General features: G+C 38.1%; 1 protein-coding gene and 1 long non-coding RNA gene across 3 annotated transcripts in view; one reads left to right on the top strand and one right to left on the bottom strand.

Annotated features, from left to right (window-relative positions):
- Nucleotides 1–5875: 5875 nt before the first annotated feature.
- On the bottom strand, nt 5876–9506 carry LOC120555969. Its single transcript, XR_005638778.1, has 3 exons — nt 9110–9506; nt 7927–8040; nt 5876–6490 (listed from the first exon to the last, which is right to left on the bottom strand). It is a non-coding gene; the product is annotated as an uncharacterized LOC120555969 (long non-coding RNA).
- A 345-nt stretch (nt 9507–9851) lies between these two features.
- galnt18b (UDP-N-acetyl-alpha-D-galactosamine:polypeptide N-acetylgalactosaminyltransferase 18b) overlaps nt 9852–18701 on the top strand; it is a 95069-nt gene continuing 86219 nt past the window's right edge. Inside the window, exon 1 of one of the 2 annotated variants that reach the window (XR_005638777.1) lies at nt 9852–10223. Coding sequence is in view for 1 of the 2 variants with exons in the window: in XM_039795204.1 (XP_039651138.1) it covers nt 9986–10223 (238 nt within the window). In the remaining variant the exon portion in view is untranslated. The remainder of the gene's footprint in view (nt 10224–18701) is intronic. The other variant, XM_039795204.1, reaches the window with a different exon arrangement.

Here is an 18701-nt window from a genome sequence, read left to right as displayed (position 1 = left end):
TACTTTGTTCATTTACTGTGGTAATGACAAAAGGAAACCATTCTGAATATTATACTATTAAAATCAAATATACAAAAAATATTCATTTTAGGCCTGAAAAAATGCCTTAATTGACTAAAGAAATTATCCTAGCCCCCATGATGACACACAATGCCTTTTGCCATGAGCATGAAAAGATTTACTCATCTTCACCCACAGACAAAACATACTGCAGAGGCTTTCTCATTTTGGGTGATATATCTTAATGCAAGATGTAAAAAATTGGTTACTGCTTTACTCCAACAAGTCCTCCAAACCATAATACGATATAGAGAGACGAAGTCCCTTCCCTTCGAGTGAACCACCATGGGACCTTATTTCGGACAAAAATGTACAGTACTGAATGGAGAAAGACAAATATTTTTTTTATCCTGTTTGAATTGAGTCATGAATTACACATATGATGTTCATCAATTTAAAAGATAATTTTGCAAATGAAGAAAGCTCCAGTTTGGCTTAGGTTTGCGTAGTACTACTTAGTTTTGTGTGAAACCGCTCAGTTAACAAAACACACAGATGTCGTAGTTTCAGCGAGATGTCACTTATGCGACTTTGGTGTGTGTAGTCTTTCTAATTACGTATTTTCACAGTGTTACGTCAACAGTTTTACGAGAAACTGCGACTTTCTTGACTAGAAAAGTTATCTTTTAAATTGACGAACATCATATGTGTAATCCTTTGCTCAATTCAAACGGGATCAAAAAATAATTTGTCTTTCCCCATTCACTACCGTACATATGTTTTCCGAAATAAGGTCACATGAAGGTCCACCGGAAGTGGAGGGACTTTGTGTCTCTATATCTAAACCAAAGAATGTTGGCCGCGGTTTTGAACGTAAAGATTTTGGTTTTACACGTCTTTAATGTTGTGAAACAGTCACAGTTTCATGTTTAGGCACCAAAACCACTTAGTTAAGTTTAGAAAAGATTGTCGTTTGGATTCAAATCATAAGTTACTTCACTTATGGTTACGCACGTGACCCTGAACGTGACATTCATAAAGTAAAAAAAAAACTCTCTCTCAAACTAGAGTCAAATCCTGCTGTCCTGAGTGAAAGTCCTGTGTTTGTTTGACCCATCCACCATCTCAACCTTCCTCCTTATGTGGAAATTTGGCACTCACTTTGTCACCTTACTTCCTGCTTTGCTACCGTCACAATTACTGTGACCACTAGTGGGCGCCATCACTATAAAGGTAAGGTCTTAATTGCTGCTTTAACAAACTACCTATGAGAGTGTTTTGTGGAGGAGGACAGTCTCCTTAACTTTGTTGAGTTCGGCCAAACACTTCATTCCTGCATGAGAGATGAAAGGAATCTAAAGCTAAAATGGAGAAAGTAGGACAAATAAAAGAGATTTTATGCTGGGCATTAGTTTCTGCTAATATAATGGTCAGTGATGATGAGTTCATTTCTGCTCCTCTGTCACTGAGTAAAAGGCCACCAGACTGAAAATCTTTTTCAAATTCTGTAGTGTGATCAGAAATGCATCTAGCTGCAAAAATACTGCATGGAATATATAAATGTAAAAGTTGGCTATTTGACAACTACAATATGACTTGAGAAAGAAATGTATTTGCAATCATGTAATGATGCTCAAATAATCTGTTCAAGTGACTCTTCCCCCTAACTAATACTGTCCAATCACAGCGGCTCTACAACAGTGACTACGCAAAGCAAGGCTGTCTAGCTTATGACATTTTTTTTATTGCTTATCCAAAACCAAAAACACAACCATAAGAGCGAAAGGAATTGAATGAACTGTGTGTCAGTCTGCTGAAATGTAGTGTGGCGTGAGTAACACGACAGATGGAGAAAAGAGAGTAAGCAAGGGTCTAGATGGAAATTCTACCCAAAAACACGCCACCCTGGGAATTTCACCCAGGGACTTGTTTTATTTTTAACTGTACCAATAATATAAAGGCATACAGGTTCATTATACAATAAGCCAGAGATGTGGTTCAGTTTAAAAAGGTAAGTAAAGTTTATTACAAAATACGAGGGATTAAAAACCACATTAATCCAGATCTAAATTGGGGAGAGGGAAAACCTTATCAGAGCTGAGGCACCAAGGGAGAAGAGGGGGTCAAAGAGGGTGGCGAGGTATTCCAGGGAGAGTCACCCCAATCACACGTGGATTCCTAGTTTTTACAGTCTATGGTGGATTCACACACGTAACACACTCCCATCGCATCAAAAAGCGACGCTTGGTCAGGTGCCTTTGGCTTTGTTCTTGATGCAAAAAGTCTCCTTTATATTTATATTTAGATGCGCTTGGTCGGGAATCTTGGCGTTACTTTTTGACGGTATGGGGGTGGGACTTTTGGCATCACTATTTGACGCTCTGGGTCAGGACATACGTTAAACTGACATGCGGCACAAGAACAGGACAGTTAAGGAAAAGATCGTGGGTGGGTTACAAAATGTACGTTTCAATGACACGTGGGACAACAACAGGGACACGAACGGGAGACGAACCCCGGTCTCTTGGGTGAAAGTCCTGTGTTGATTGACCCATTCACCACCCAAACCAACCTCCTTACCCGGTTTTTCGGTCTTTCATACTACGCGCTACCGTTGTAGCTCTTAATACTACATCATCTTACGGCGCGGTCGAGCTGCTGCTATGCCCGGTGCGTTCCATACAGATGCTAAATGGTGATTTTTGCATTGGTCTCCGACGCTGAGAGCCACTGACCAAGCATCAGTATTTTACGAGTTGGGAGTGAGAACGGGTTGGCACATAAAGAGAGTGTCTCTGTCTGTATGAAAACATCAGATATCAAGAGGCCTTGTTGTGTAACATGTCAAATGTGTCAGAAAAGTAAAAAGATAGATGTTTTTACCGTACTTCTCACATTCTATTCAACCTGTCACAAGGTGTATTGTGATGGTTTTTTTTTATAGTTTAAGGTGAGGTTGAGTCATCACAGCATAACAATAAATTATTCGTTAAGACTATTTTTCAGTTTTTCTCAGACAAAAGGATGTTTACAGAGGAGTGTAGTGTGTATTTGGAGGACCAAATTGAGCTTATAAACTCTATTTCCTTTACATTTCTCCTTAAATATTCCACCAAACCTGACTGCTACTTCTCCACAAACCCCCTGTCATCACTTTCTGCTCATTTTTCTACATTAAATAAAACAATTGCCAATCAGAGTGCCAATCATCTTGTAGAATTGTTTCTCCCCAGCTGAGAAAGTTAAAACCACTCCCCTCTTTGGTTACCTCTGGGTTTGTCCTTTCATGTTCAACCATAAGCTCATTTACTTTCCTAATACTTAACAAAATTAAAGACAAACACCTCTTGCTTTCTTGGTCCATTAAGGCAGTGTGCCTACCAACCTGTGAGTTTTTATTTTTGGTGGTTTTATTTGAAAAGATGAGCTGCTGCACTTCACAGGCCCCCTGCTGAGCACAACATGTTATTAACACACTGACGTGAAAATGAACAGAGAGATGAGATAATTAAAATTATTTTTAGTGAGGGAATGCTGTACTTCAAATGAGATTTCACCAGGTGGACGGGGCTTTAACCGACACAAAGCAAAGTAGGAGGATTTTCTTGCAGGTTCAAGGTTGTTGGTGTCGGGTAGACAAGGCTCGGCTTCAGTATGTGCTGGACACAATATCAGAAATAACCTGTGCAGCCGAACGCAATCTTGTACAGTGCTGAAACATTTACTACAGGGAAGAGTCTTATGTGAAGCAGAATTTAGCCAATAGTCATTACCATGAAGATGAAGCCCATTTCATCTTTTATTGCTTGTTATGTGATGATTTAAAGGCTATTCTTTTTTGTAAAATGTCCTTCATTTCTGATTAGTTCTTCTGGATGAATGATAATAACATCTTGAGCTGTGTTTCAGGAAGTGTACCTTTTTTGTGGCTGATTTTATTTATAGACTCTGAGACAGAAGACAGTTATGTCGTTGCAATACAGTATGATTATATGTGTAACAAGTTATGTTCATATTTGACAAATGTTTCACAACTGCAACAGTATTTTTTCATGTCTTTTAAGTCCATGTGGGCTAAACACATGTATGTGCATGACACAATAAATAAATAAATTACAAACTACCAGCAAATGTATGAAATTGTGTTCATTGTGTTTTGTCCCCATCAGCTCCACTGAACACTGTATAATATATTTCAAGCCACATATACAGAAGTAACAATACACTGTAAGATTCAAGACGCTAGCATTTAATGCAGACTTGTTGAACTAGATTGCATTAGATTGTACAGGTACATGTGATATTGTGTCCACATTAATTAGACGTGGGAGACTATTCCGAGTCTTGTGCTTTGTTTGCTGGCTTGCATTTCACTTGTTTCATCATGTATTACAGCACTTCACTTTGTCATGTGTATGATTATGATTAGACAGAGCTAGATACATTTCATTTTGCCTTCTCTCTGTGAAGTCCTCTGAGACATACTTGTGATGAAAGGCTCTATAAATAAATGAGCTTGAACTCAATGTGATTCTCATCTCACAATTCCTGTGTCCACATCGCAGTGATTTACCTTAATACGCTGGCTTATTTAAAAGTACAAATATTCAAAACACTTCAGTGTAAAGTCAAAAAAGGACTCTTTTAATGAGATTTTTGCCCTTCAGCTGTTTCTTAACAAGGTGCAGGTGATGAAAAGTCAGATGGAGACTGATAGCACAGGTGTAATCTCTATAAAGAAATATTCATCCAACTGATTCTTGAGTAAATGTTGTGATACACAATTAGAAGAATATCAGCACAGCTATAGCAATTTTCCATGTGAACACACATTCTGATCAGAAAGAAAGGCTTTTTTCTATCATGACATATTATGAATATGTCTGTATAAGTCTATGATCAGAATGGCATCCATAGCAATGCTCTGTTATTCAAAAATAACAGACCGATTGGTCTTGACAATATATTCCATCTTGCATAAGGCCTCCTGTAAGCCCCTTTCTATTGACAGACTGAAAGGCGGACCTCTCACCAAATAGCTCCAACCCAATTGGAGACTAATCTAGCAGAACATTCAACTATCTTCAGGAACCCCATCAAGTTATTCATTCTAATTTCACACACAGAACATACTTTACTCCCTGCACATTGCATAGAATGAAAGCTTCACCATCACCAAACTGCACTCTATGCACAAAAATTGTGTGGTGTGGGACTGCCCAAGGGTTACAGGGTTCTGGAAGATTTCAGAAATGCTATCAAACATACTGTCCAAAGCCATTCCTAACTTGCCAGAAGTAATATTACTTAACGACAGCTCCAACTTGGAACTCTGTGCAAAGCAGAGACATGGCTAGCTGGCAACACAAATGCTCGCATGTTTTTCTATTTTTATACCGTTTGTGGTTGCTTGCCATTTCTGTGCTGATTAATGCATGGACATTCGTGATTATATTCATCCATTTTTCAAATTTGTAACCCCTCCCCACATGATCATGTTAAAATATTAATAAAAAAAATGATTACAAAAAGGAATAACAGACCATAGAATGCCGTAATTAAACAAAGCCGTGTAATAAAGCATGATGAAATACAGTCCTGTGTATCTACCTGTAGGTTAAATTAATGCTAAAACTGAACAGATACTGTTATTAATCAAAAAGAAACAACTTGAGAACAGCCTTACACCTGGCACCAAAGTGACTATATTTATTTCAAGGCTGTAAAGATTTTTTGAAACTCAAAATAATTTATTTTTCTTAGGGTATAAAAAATAAAATAAAAAATAAAATTTTAATTATTTTTAAAATTTTTTTTTTTTTTTTTCCACAAAAAAAAAAAAAAAAAAAAGAAAAAGTGTTTTTTCGTGCCATTTCTATCGTTTAATGGGGGGATTGTGAGGCAATCAGAGGGTCATCCTCAGAATAGCACCTTTTCAAGCTGGTAGGATTCAGTTTCTTTTCTCTGCCTCAATGTGAACAACATGCTCTATAATTTATAGCAGTTAATTAAAGGCGTCACTTCAGAAGTGGTTGTTGTAAAATATATCACAATTATTTACTTATCTTCGTCGTCAAGGACTAATCCTTACATGTCGAGTGTGTGGTTTGTTGATTAATGGCCGCCGTCTCCACAGCTGAGGAACTTACTGTGGTAGTGTCTTTGTCTCTGGGACCTCGCAGTGATGATTACAGGATAACCTCTTACACACAGTAATTAATCAGCCCACAAGAAGAGCATTCGTTCAGACTAAATGTGACAGCTACTTGGACGGGTGGATCACTCAGTGGGAGGATGGCAGATCCCTAATATCAACCTCAGAGTCCCTGCGGCTTGGCCCCAGTTCAAAAGAAATCGATAGAAGTTGCACTTCTTACACCTGCAGGTGTTTATGGCTTGTCAATTAAATGCGTACATGGCTTTGAGGTTGTCTTCATGACAACATCCAGTGACTGTGCTTGCCAGGACAGGCTTCGTTTTTCAGTATGCCCTTTAAACAGAGAAAAGGGTCATAAATAACATGAACAAAGTGACACCAGAGCTGAAACTACTCATACATCATCACATGTAAGTTAGAAAACAAGCTAATCTTTGGATCAGTCCTTCAATGTGCCTGTCTGGTGACTTAGCCGAGATATAATTTTCTCATTATAATTTCAATCCACTTAAATTGTGTTCATCTCTACACAGTGCACAGTTCGCAGTCTGAGAAGCATCAAGCAGCCCATTTGAAGTCAGTGGAAGGAAATTTGATTAGAGTAATTAAATGTTTCTCAGATTTCAATGAAATATTTCTCTAGCTCTCATGTCAAAAATAAAATTTTAGGTGATCTGAAAGTGAAAATATGGCCCACAAAGACCCGCTGTGTGAGGGAAACTGGTGGTTGAATATTGGCTCATTAGATTTTTTATGTATCATGGTACTAACATGCTAGAATGCGGATATTTTCTTGATTAATCGTCATTAAAATTTGGGAAAATCCCTATCACAATATTCTATAGCAAAATGATTAGTCGATTGATCCAATAGTCAGTTAAAATGAAATGAATGGCCAATTATTATTTATTTTTTTAAGATTATTTTTTCGGAATATTGACCATATTGTTCCAGCTTCTTAAAGCCATAGTGCGTGGTTTCTCTCGCCCCCATGAGGAATTCTAAGTAATGACAACAACACTGCTGTTGCATCCACATGACGCAAACCTTCGATGATATACTGAGAAATACAGAGAGAGTTTGTGGAGCTGATAGGCTTAATTAGCTTTGTATCAACTCATTTTGCATTGGCTAGAACATTTAAAGCATTACAGCTTTAAATGTGAAGATTTGCATCTTTTCTATGTTTTATATTGTTAAAAACTGAATATGTCTACTACAACTAATATGTCACATTGGGCTCCGACAAAGAGTAATTGACATTTCTGACTATTGTCTGATGTTTAATAGCCCAAGCGACTAATCTATTAAATGAGAAAATAACTGGCAGAATAATTGATCAGACCAAGCTGACGTCTTTAAATTGTTTGTTTTGTCCAACCATCAGACCACAACCCAAAGATATTCAATTTACAGAGATTTAAAACAGACAAAAGCAGAAAATTCTCATGATTGAGAAGCTCAAACTAGAAAATGTTTGACTAAAAAAATCTGTCAATTAACTGATAAATTAATTGACTAATTGTTTCAGCTCTAGCAGACTTACATAAGTGTAAACTACATCCTAGTGTAGTATCCATAGTCAGCATTTCAACCTTTAATACCAAAAACACAAAATATTATTATTATTATTATTATTATTATATCAATATAATCTCATGGGTGAAGATGAGATTAAATGAGCAGATAAGGCGAGAAATACTTTTTCATCACATCAATGTTAATAGCAAAAAAGAAAAAACCTTTATGTTGCAAACTGAAGAAAATACCTTTTTGCACTCTGGCAGGTCAGTTAGCTGAGATGAATGGGCAGCATGCTCCTGCATTGATCATCTCACAGCCATAAATGGCTGCTGCTGAGCAGGCAGGACAGAGGAGGTGGTCTGTCATAAGGTTTGGATATATGGATGAAAGGGTAAATTAGGTAACACTGATGCTCTTTGACTGAGAAAAAAAAAATAGAAACAATTATCGATGACAAAGCATGTTTTTAATAATGAAGCCGCATATATATATGCACTGGCGTTGAAAATAATCAGGTTTAAAGTGTTTTCTTTTTTAAATGGCAGCCTATTCACAGCTGATTCATATTGTCACTACTAGCAAGGTGTATGATAGTCAGCCGCAAAGACAAAGATTTAGTTGCATTTTGCTCTGAAAAGGCAGTGATGCTGTAGTCATCGAGGAAGAATACTCAATTGTCATAATAATGCTGTTTATTCTATTAAAAATGTATTTTATTGATGTAACATTTATTTTTCCCATCATAACATGCTTTCACTCTGACAACCTGCTGTGTTGTAGCTGTCTGGCAGATTGGATGACAAAGGCTGTTATTAGCAAATAATCATCTGGCGAAGATTATATTGGAAATTACCATCAAAATACAATTAACAATTTTGATAAAAATATAGTAAAAGATCTGACATTCATTCAGTACTGGATCTTGCAGTTTCCATGTGCATTCAAAGGTTCTTCAGTTACGGACAAATGCAAGATGTCCTTAAATTAATAAAATAATCTGATGTTCTTAAAGAGTAGGAGGACGGCTTGCAAGAAATGACAAGTCAACCAGCCTCAAAGAAAAAAACCCAGAAACAACTGTCAGACAGAATCCAGAGGTGCTGCAGCAAACATATCACACTCCTGCAGATATGAGTATCAGTGCATGGTATTTTGAAAGTGTACATACACAAAACCTTCTCATTTGCTACATTTTGAGCTTTTTCTTTTCGCTGTGCCATTTAATTAGCCTTCATTTGGCTAGAGAAATATGCAATTAGGTCTATACAAGTGCAAACAGGTAATTCCACTATTTAACATCCAAAAATTGCCTCATGCCAGAAAAAAAGAGGACCTATACAGAAGCAATAACCATGCAAACTTGCCTCAAAAGTATTCATGATCAACATTTGATTTACAGTTTGGTAGAAAATGACTACTTTGTCTCACCAGGCTCACCATACAGGTGCTGCAGGTCTTCATGCTCAGTGTATCTACAGTATTTGCGCCCTTTGAGCAGGTCTGCAGTAATTATATTTCCCTGCACTGGTCTAATTACAGCAGCGCGTGAAATGAGTGCAGCCTCTTCTCTGCATACTCCTCATATGGTGAGCTGGACCAGAGCCAGACCTATAGCCTAACATGACCCCACCACACCTTGATTCCTCACGGAGACCGCGTTGTCTCTATCTCGTGGCTTGATCCAGTATTGCAGCAAGACATCGCACTCCTTCATATGTTCGTTTGGATCTCATCGCATCGCAATAACTCCAAAAGTGTTTTCTACTCTTGCGTGACACTGTGAAAGAAAAACTGTCAGAGATTCAGTTGGATTTGTCTCACTGCTAGAGAAACGAGCATTGCACATCAAATGAGCAGTTTAAGGTCGGTGTGGGGCAAATATGTCGCTGTTCGGACAGAAATAGGTCTATGGAAATAGTCCGGTCAGATCCACTTTCACAGTGAATCAGTGCGCAGCGGGGACGCGTGCAGCACGGAGGCTGTCAGTCCTCACCATCCTTCCCATTGGCTGCAGCAGGATGCTCTGTGTGTCTCCTGTTTCCTTGATCCTCACATTCAACTGGAGCCGACGGAGGTTCGCGGTGGAGCAAGAGGGAGAACCTTCACCTGTAGATATTTGACATTAACCTGTGTTTAACAGACAAAAACCCACACGGCACTTTTGAAGTGAAGGCTCCGCGCTTCGGATATCGCATCGCAGCACAGTCATTGGAAATAACTTACATTTTCCATTTTTTTGCGGGCGGCTGTCGCCCTGTCCTCAGGTTTGACGGGATACTGCAGGCTGTATGGAGGGATGTCGGCATGGCTTGCACCAGGAGAACCAAAACTTTGGTGTCCACATGCGTGATACTGAGCGGCATGACCAACATTGTTTGCCTGCTCTATGTCGGATGGGTAACTAATTACATCGCCAATATTTACATCAAAGTTCCGCTGCCTTTACCGGAGAGAAAGTTAGAGGGTGACAAAAGAGGGGACACTCTCCGGATCATGGAGAGGCTTGATCGGCTGGAGAATGTGGTCAACCAGCACATACAAGGTAAAGCCTCCATCATTACTTCACCTACACCTTCACCATCTGGGCTCCATTAGAATGAAGTTTGAATAGGCTAATTGCTTTGCTTTGAATGTGATTTCACAACAAGATGCATTTGCATTGTCTATTTCTGGAAATGAATACAGCAGGAACATATTATGTCTGTTAAGATCATTGGAGGGTGTGATAAAGACAAAGGACTGTAAGAAAAGCAGCATCTCCCCATGGAAAGGATTAGTTCAGTGAGGCAACATATTTAAGAATGACACTACACAAGAGCAAAATAATTAGTTATAAGTAGGCTGCAATAGCCTACAAGCATATATATATATATATATATATATATATATATATATATATATATATATATATATATATATATATATATATATATATATATATAAAATCTTGTTATGCCATAAATAGATACACATTAGATTGTCTTACTGCCGAGTGCAATTTAAAGCAGGCTATACTACAGTGTTCTCCTGATTTACGGACAGTGAAATAACCTGTCTCATTCATTTATACTGTTAAATCCATGCTTGTGCCTTTTATTATGGTTAATGTCAATGTTGAGTGTGCTAAAACCAACTGCACATTCTTCAAAAAAGTACACATGAAGCTCCTTATATCCTGAACTGCACTCCACCTGAAAATGTAGTGTGACACAACATAATGCATCCGTATTGAAAGCCAGAATCCAATAAAGTGCTACATTAAAATACAGGTACAACACACTTTTTTGTTCAGATTCCACCATGGAGTCTGACTATGTCCTGTTGATAAGTTCCTAAGATAATTTTCCATTCATCCTTCAGTTACTTTGTATTTTATTAAAGTCAATTGGGAATATTTATAAAACACTGCTTCTACCACATTATTTAACTCATACGTGTTCCGTACTTTTAGGAATGTCAGGAATCCTTTTTCTCAAATTCCTTCAAGCCTCTCCTCCACTGCTGGTGTACAGTTACTTTACACTTGATCACACACAGTTAATTTATCTCCCCTCTGTGTCTTTAAAAGAGCTATTCTTGTCATCACAGGGGGTTCACTTTGGGCAGTTCCCAATCTGAAATGGCACATAGCTGGTGCAGAAGTGAAATGCAGACAGAAATCTGCTCATGCTGCTTTGAGCAATAACGGCTCTGTGCTAAGCTCGGGTAAACATTCCTCCTGGAGGCAGGTCTCCATTTCAGCTTGGCACCCATAGGCATCTGCAGGACGGAGCTTTGTTCAGGTGACTTACCACCAAAGTACATGTTTCAACTATGTCTATTACTCTGACAGAAAAGATCATTTCATGATAGATTTTTGCTTAAAAACATCAGCATGGTCTGGTAACCTTTCTACAGGGATTTTCCACTTTTGAAGTCCTTCATCTAACAGTTAAAATAATTATAAAAAGTATGCCTGCATCACCTTTAAAGCTCACTAATTAATAAGTGATATCTCAGAAGTTACTGCACCTGTCCAAGAAATAGTCCCACGCATAACCCCAACTTGTCCTTTTTACACTTTGGTGTTGTATAGATTACAAACATGATATAACAGGTAAATTATGGAGCTTTAGAGGTGCTGGTAGGTGGATATTTTATCCTAGCTGTTTCCCCCTGTTCCAGTCTTTATGCTAAGCTAAGCTAACCTGCTGTTGGCTATACAGTAGCTTCATATTTACTGTAAAGACATGTGAATAGCATCAATCTAGTATTTTATCTATTTCCCAAAATGTCGAAGTCATCCTTTAAGAACTAGCTGTGGCTCACTGTCTTTTTATGGCAGTTTTAAAAAAGAAAAGAAAACAAGTCATGCTTATCAAACAGTTTTACTTTTTTGCATTCCTTTCCTTATGATCTTATCAGCTTGCATCAATATTGGCTGTCTTGGGTATTTGTACTTTGTTAATGCCAATGAATACAAAAAATCTCCATGCTTGTCGTTTTTAGAGTTTAAGAGGCAGCTCAGTGCCGTTGTTGACAACAGAAGCTGTTTGGATGAATGCTGGAGGAGACTGTTGATGTCATATCGGTGAACATTTGCAACAATAAAAACCGTTCCAACAAAATGACCTTTCACTTTAAGTACGAGCCATATTGTCTGGATTTCCCTGATAATTGCTTTGAATGCATTCACTGCAAATAGAGACCGATAATCCAAGTCTGTAAGTGGCCGACGGCGTCAACAGTCAGAGAGCTTCGGGCAGACCCAGGGAGTCATTAGTGCACTTACGACATCTCTAAAAATACATCTTCCTCCTATATCACGTTGTGAGACAAGTGCAGAAATTGTATATTCTGGCTCTTGCATTCTGTAGTTTAGCACGGTGACTTGCACACTTACTCTAAAGGGTCCTGATGCACTGTTCACTCAGCCACATGTACTTAGTTTTAGTGCACTATAAGACCAACATGAGCTCCTACACCACAGAGCATTACTGAGAATGAAACATTAACTGCAGCTGACTCACTGTGGACAGTCAGAAGAGATGTATCTGGTGTCAGGGTCTCACTCGGGGATGCGCAAAAATATTCCACTTCTCTTACTGTGTGATGAAGTTAAGTGGCCTGTTATCAGAACAAAGTAACGTGGCAACTGCACATAAACCGGCTGAGCTCTTTGTTGTATTAAGTACAGTCAGCCGAGGAGAATTTATTGGCAAGTTGGACTGAGCAGGTTCACACACGCCCACCATGAGGGCTGTTTGCGGTGCTCTTTGCATGCTATTGCACTAGTGACCGTCTATAGAAGACCTTTCCAGCTTTTACATTAAAATACAAATCATTTAAGTATGTTATGTTTGCATATACAGTAAATTAAGTACTCTAATATATATTATCCACAGTAACCTAATTGTGCAAATGTTTACACCATTGTGGATATTATATTTCTTTATCAATCTATATACTATCAGAATTCCACGTATAGTTTTGTTTGTTTTTGCTTTGTTTTATTGTAACAGTGTCTTCTTCTTCTATTTGTTGGGGGCAATTTGTTGACCTGGGTTATGAACTGTTGCATACAATTACTCTTGCAGGGATGCATTAAGCAATATTGAATTGAAGTGAATAGGGCTTGCAAGTAACAATTATTTTCGTAATTTCAAAAACTGTTGATTATTGTCTTGATTTATTGTCTCGATATATCATTAATCTATGAAACATTAAAAAGAAGAAATTGCATTCACTACTATTCAGAGCACACTGTGATGCCTTCTAATTTGTTTTGTTTTTTTGTCCGACAGTCCAAAACCTAAAGATATTCAATTTACTGTTGTATGTGAAAAGAAAAACGGCAAATTGTCACATTTTAGAAGCTCAAACCCAAAAATGTGTGGCACCTTTGCTTAAAAGTCAACTAATCGACAAATCATTGCAGCATAAGAATTTAATTAGATACAGTCAATGCCTCAGTTGAATAGTGATTAGTGTTTATGTCAACAAAGCTAAACCAATCAAAACTATGTGTAATTCTGATAATAATTACATTTCTAATGCAGGGTTTACATTAGTTAGTCTAAGCAAACAGTGTAAGATATGTGTATGAATGTATGGTGTGTCAAACTTGCTGTTTTATTAGGATGTTGTTCATGAAAAAGCAGTTTGTTTTTATGGCTTCTTTGACCTCTGACGATGTGTATTACAAGCCTGTAGTCTGATTGACCGGCCACGAGGCCTGCGAGAGGCAGTCATTAACGCAGTGCTGATTTAGCTGCAAATGATGCCGACAGTTCCCAAGATGGCTTTAAGCTAATCCACCCGTCAAGTCAATTGAGAAGCTTGGTAATTCAGCGTTTCCGTTGACGCTCAGAGGACAGTTACATTTGGATATTTATCTGATGTGATTTTCCAGAGCAACAATGAGTGCAGCTGTAGAATAAATAAGTGAAATGTAAAAGAGGTGAAAGCACATGTGATGTGCCCAGGTGTTTGTGTGCATGCTTGTGCATGCAGGCTGTGGTATGCAGCTCGGAAAAGTACAAGTTACACTCGACGCGCATACTTCAGTTCCCTTTTAAAGTGCTCATTCCTTTGGGAGAAAGAACCGTTAAAAGACTGATGAAGGCTACCTTGTTTCTTATTAAATAAATACCCTTTTCTATAATATTCTTATTTTCTTTTTACTACTTACGTGTTATTAAATATGAGATGTCCAAATGGTTCTAAAGTTGATATTAAAATATATTAAATACAAACGTATCAAGGCATAATCAGTATCTATTGACTCATACAGTATATCTCCATTGCTGACAGAAATAGGAGAACATCTATGTTTTTAAAATGGGCTTTGTGTGCAGAGAGCCACAGTATTTGCAGCCAGTGTTGATTGGGCTGTTTCGTTCTGTCGTGTTACTTCTTCTGCAACACATTTTCATTTGGCAGCTAGAGAGTTCATTTTCTTTTTTGTCTCACTTTTTCTTACAGATGCAGCATGATGCTAGATGTATTTATAGGTGATGATGATTATTTTGTAATTTTGCTTTAAAATGTAAAAGATTAGCATTATGTAAGCCTGTCCATGTGTTGTGTTGACAGGGAATATTTACCAAAATAAATTAAATTCCCTTCTTAGTAGTTATTTGATTGGGTCTTACTTCTATAGTGGCACAATGCAAACAGTCAGAAGACTCTAGTGTTAGTCAGTATAAACTGGGTGGCTAATTAAGGTAAATGAGGGACAGGTGTGCTGGCAGGTGATTGGGGAACGGCAGGAGCAGCTGAGGACTAATGCAGAGTGAAGGCAGGGCCGGAAGTGAAAAAACCTCAAAGCTGCCAAGTATCATTTCCAGGAATATAACCTCGGCGGGCAATTCATGAGTACACCTTTAACATTTAATCCAATCCAATAACAATTCAGCCATGAATTCTACCATTTTAAAGATCATATTGTTCAGTTTTGATTGACACTTTCAGAGGTTGTTGGTGTAAACTGGATTGCACGTTACTATATTAATAAACATGATGGGGGAAGAATATTTGAAACGGATTTAACTATAATGCAGTCCAGTACAGTAGAGTCCGGATCGGGCCGAATTTTTCTGTCCGAGGCCGGCCCGCGTCCGACAGAGCCGTGACCGAACCCGGCCCGAGCCCGACAGGTATTAAGAAATTTGTGTCCGAGCCCGACCCAAGCCCGACACAGTTAAAATCTCATTTTATTCCTCATACTAATGACACATGTAGGCTACGTTTGTTTGTGTAGAAAGCCCGCTTTTATTAAGCAACTGTAGGAAGGCATTCGGAAATGTCAACAGATGAGCGCATCAGCGCACACGGGGCAACAAGCGTACGTTAATAAGCTGTTGCCTTATCGCGCTGATGTGACCCTGCCCGACCCAACCCCAACCATAATTTCTAAATAACTGTCCGAACCCGGCCCGGCCCGTCGGGTACCGTCGGGACCCGTCGGCCTCGGGTCGGGTATCCATGCCTTACAGTACAGCAACACTAACTATGACCTGGATTGCATTAGATCGTATAAATGTACCTAATTAAGTGTTCAGGGAGTATATATTTTTAATAAATATAGGCAATCGCTCCAGTCTCTCTTTGAGTAGAATAAAACTACATTGCAACTTTCTGATATCAGACATGTTCTCAAGCAACTTTAATATGGAACTTAGACTGCTCTTTTTGATGAAAAAAATTAGAAACATGTCTATTACAGAGACCAACAGATACAGGATTTTTTTTTTTGAACAATACCAATATTGATATTTAAGAATTAAAACAATGCAACGAGTAAACAGCCATGCTAGCGGCTCTGTGAGGCTGCACTGAGGCACAGTGGTGTTTTGAGCTAAATGCTAATGTCAGCACGCTGATATGCTCATAACAACGATGCTAACATGCTAATGTTTAGGATGCAGGTATACAGGTGGCTCGATACACAAGCCTACCAATGGTTTCACACCTATTCGCTGATCAACAGGTGGTGGTAACACACTGAGATATGCTGCAAAGTGCCTGCAAGCTAGTTAACACCAATGTAAACAATACAAAATGTAAAATACTTGAAAAATTGGCTTTCCAAAATGTTTTATGAAGAAGGAAATGCACTCAGCACGTGTTGGATCTCAAGGATACACACAATGCATTTGGGTGAGTAACAAGAAAACTCTCAGGGCGCCTAGCATGCTAACATGCTAATTATCACAAAACACAAAGTACAGCTGAGGCTGATGGGAACGTCATAAATGTTGCCTCAATTTTAAGTTCTATGTGGGTATTTTACAGTTTAAAAATAAACTTGTCTGTGCTCTCTGGTAGACAAACTAAGTTTCTAAATTACTGCAAACATATCTGGGACATTTCACATGACATATTGACATATTTCAACATGTGACCAGCTAATATCAGCTATCACTGGCAGGTATCGGCTGGTTGATTTATCAGTCGGGCTCCACTGTTAAAGGTTATGTGATTTAATAAAAAAACATTTGTTGAGGGAATATTTCCATCTTGCTAGGTTGGCAGGATTTCGTGACTTATTCAGGAAGCAGCGAGGTAGGACACTGGGCACATTTAGGGCGCTAGACAGGTGTACGCAAATATATTTTAATTTTATAATAGACCAACCTCCTTAAAGGTTTTTGTGAATTCATCACTGTACAGAGACAGTGCTTGTCGGGCCTTGGCATCTGTTGAAATAGAGTAAAGAGAAGAGACTCTACTGTTCTTCATAACTGATAAATAAGAAATAAATGTAACCACGGCCTCTATAAACATTCTGCTGTAGATTTATTACAAGTCTGACTCATCTGTCAGCACTTGCAGGCTGCAGCCTGTAGGCAGGGATGCAGACGGTGTGAAAGAGAGAGAGAGAGAGAGAGAGAGAGAAAGAGAGAGAGAGAGTGTGTCTGGGGTGAGGAGTGGGAATATAAAATGGGGAGATATTCTGGGTGGTAATTCCAATAAATTGTGAAGTTATTGAAATACAGGGATATGAATGCACAAGAGAATGTTTGGTAATGAAAACAATTAATTATTCTGCCTCCAGAGGGCAAAGTCATCACGAAGAGAATAAATTAGACGTTTAAAAGCCTCTTACAAGAGTGTCGATTCAAAGGTCGTCCCCTGACAATTTCTACTAAACAGATCAGTTCACTATTGCAAATGTTCTGTTCTGTTATAATTTTTCCCCCCACTGAGTTTCTGTACCCACAAAAAAAAAATGAAAACAACCCTGAAATCTGGTTTAGCTGCGACTGAGATTTACATCGCAGCTCAAGCTGACAACAGTCCACTTAACCTCACATATTGATAAACAATGATGTATTGATATGAACTTCACAGCTCGGAGTCGGTTAAAGAACTTTAAATGTTTTTGGGATGAACTTACAGCTACATAAAATGATTTTTGACTAGTAGAGAAATCTCACAGAGCTTCAGTAAAGCCAGCAGCAGAAGGGACAAATGGAAGTGCTTTGCTGCTTCATGCTTTCTAGATTTGTCAGCAGTTGTTTTTGAGTTGCTTTTCTCACTCCACTGCACTTTCTTTCTCATATTTAATGGCACTAAGTGAGGAAGCGAGCTCTGGTTAAAACACACCCATGCCATAATGTACAAAGTGTTTTCATCTGCTGTGTAGTGTTTACATTTTTTCATGCAGGAGTAGAGCACAGTAGTTTCTCTTTTCTGAGTTAAAACTCTTTCTGACTACATCTAATCTGTCAGCACACATTTTCAAATCCATTGAATCGTTTTTGATTGCAAAAGTTGTTTGCCTCTTTTTGGGGGTGAAGCTGCAAATAGACAATACTTCTAAATGTGACCACTTGTATGCCAAAAAACAAAGGAAGAAACAGTAAATAGTGTTAAGCATTTCCTTCAAAGATTTATGTCTGAAAGAGCATTTAATCAAATGGACTTTTTAATATATTAAAACTCAGCAGCTAAATGAATGAATGAAATACGCAAACAAATTCATAAACTAAATGTATTATATATATATATATATATATATATATTTGTCAAAATACTGTATGTATTTCATTAGCTCGTAAAAAGCCATTATTAGACAGTGCATATTTATAAGATTTCTGAAAATATGCCAGAGTTAGCCAGAAAGGCTACTTTTCATCTGTAGTCCCTGGGCAGGCAATAGTTAACACAGACGTTAAGAATAAAAGCATTGAAAATAGAATCAACAATAAAAAGCAGTGAAACAATCACAGATAGCTACACACTTTTTTCAAAGCAGCACTTAAGAGCGAGTGCTCACATATGCTGTTAACAGCTTCTTCCCGTTGTCTGGTTGTGGTGATCAAGATGATGCTGAATATATTTTAAAGTAACTATTTCACTGTCTATAAGCCGTGCTTTATATCAAACATAATACATCACATAAGGTAAGTGTTTAAAATTTTGTGTGCAGTCAGTACAGAAAGCCAATTTGTTCACACCCAAACCAAAAACATCAATAGATTCAGTAACCTTCTACTAACTAGCGATTAGATTAAAGGCATTCTTAGTCAACTCA

Source organism: Perca fluviatilis, chromosome 3, assembly GCF_010015445.1.
Source record: "Perca fluviatilis chromosome 3, GENO_Pfluv_1.0, whole genome shotgun sequence".
Lineage (NCBI taxonomy): Eukaryota > Metazoa > Chordata > Actinopteri > Perciformes > Percidae > Perca > Perca fluviatilis.
Note: the sequence above shows the minus strand (reverse complement) of the source record. Positions and strands in the feature narration are given on the sequence as shown.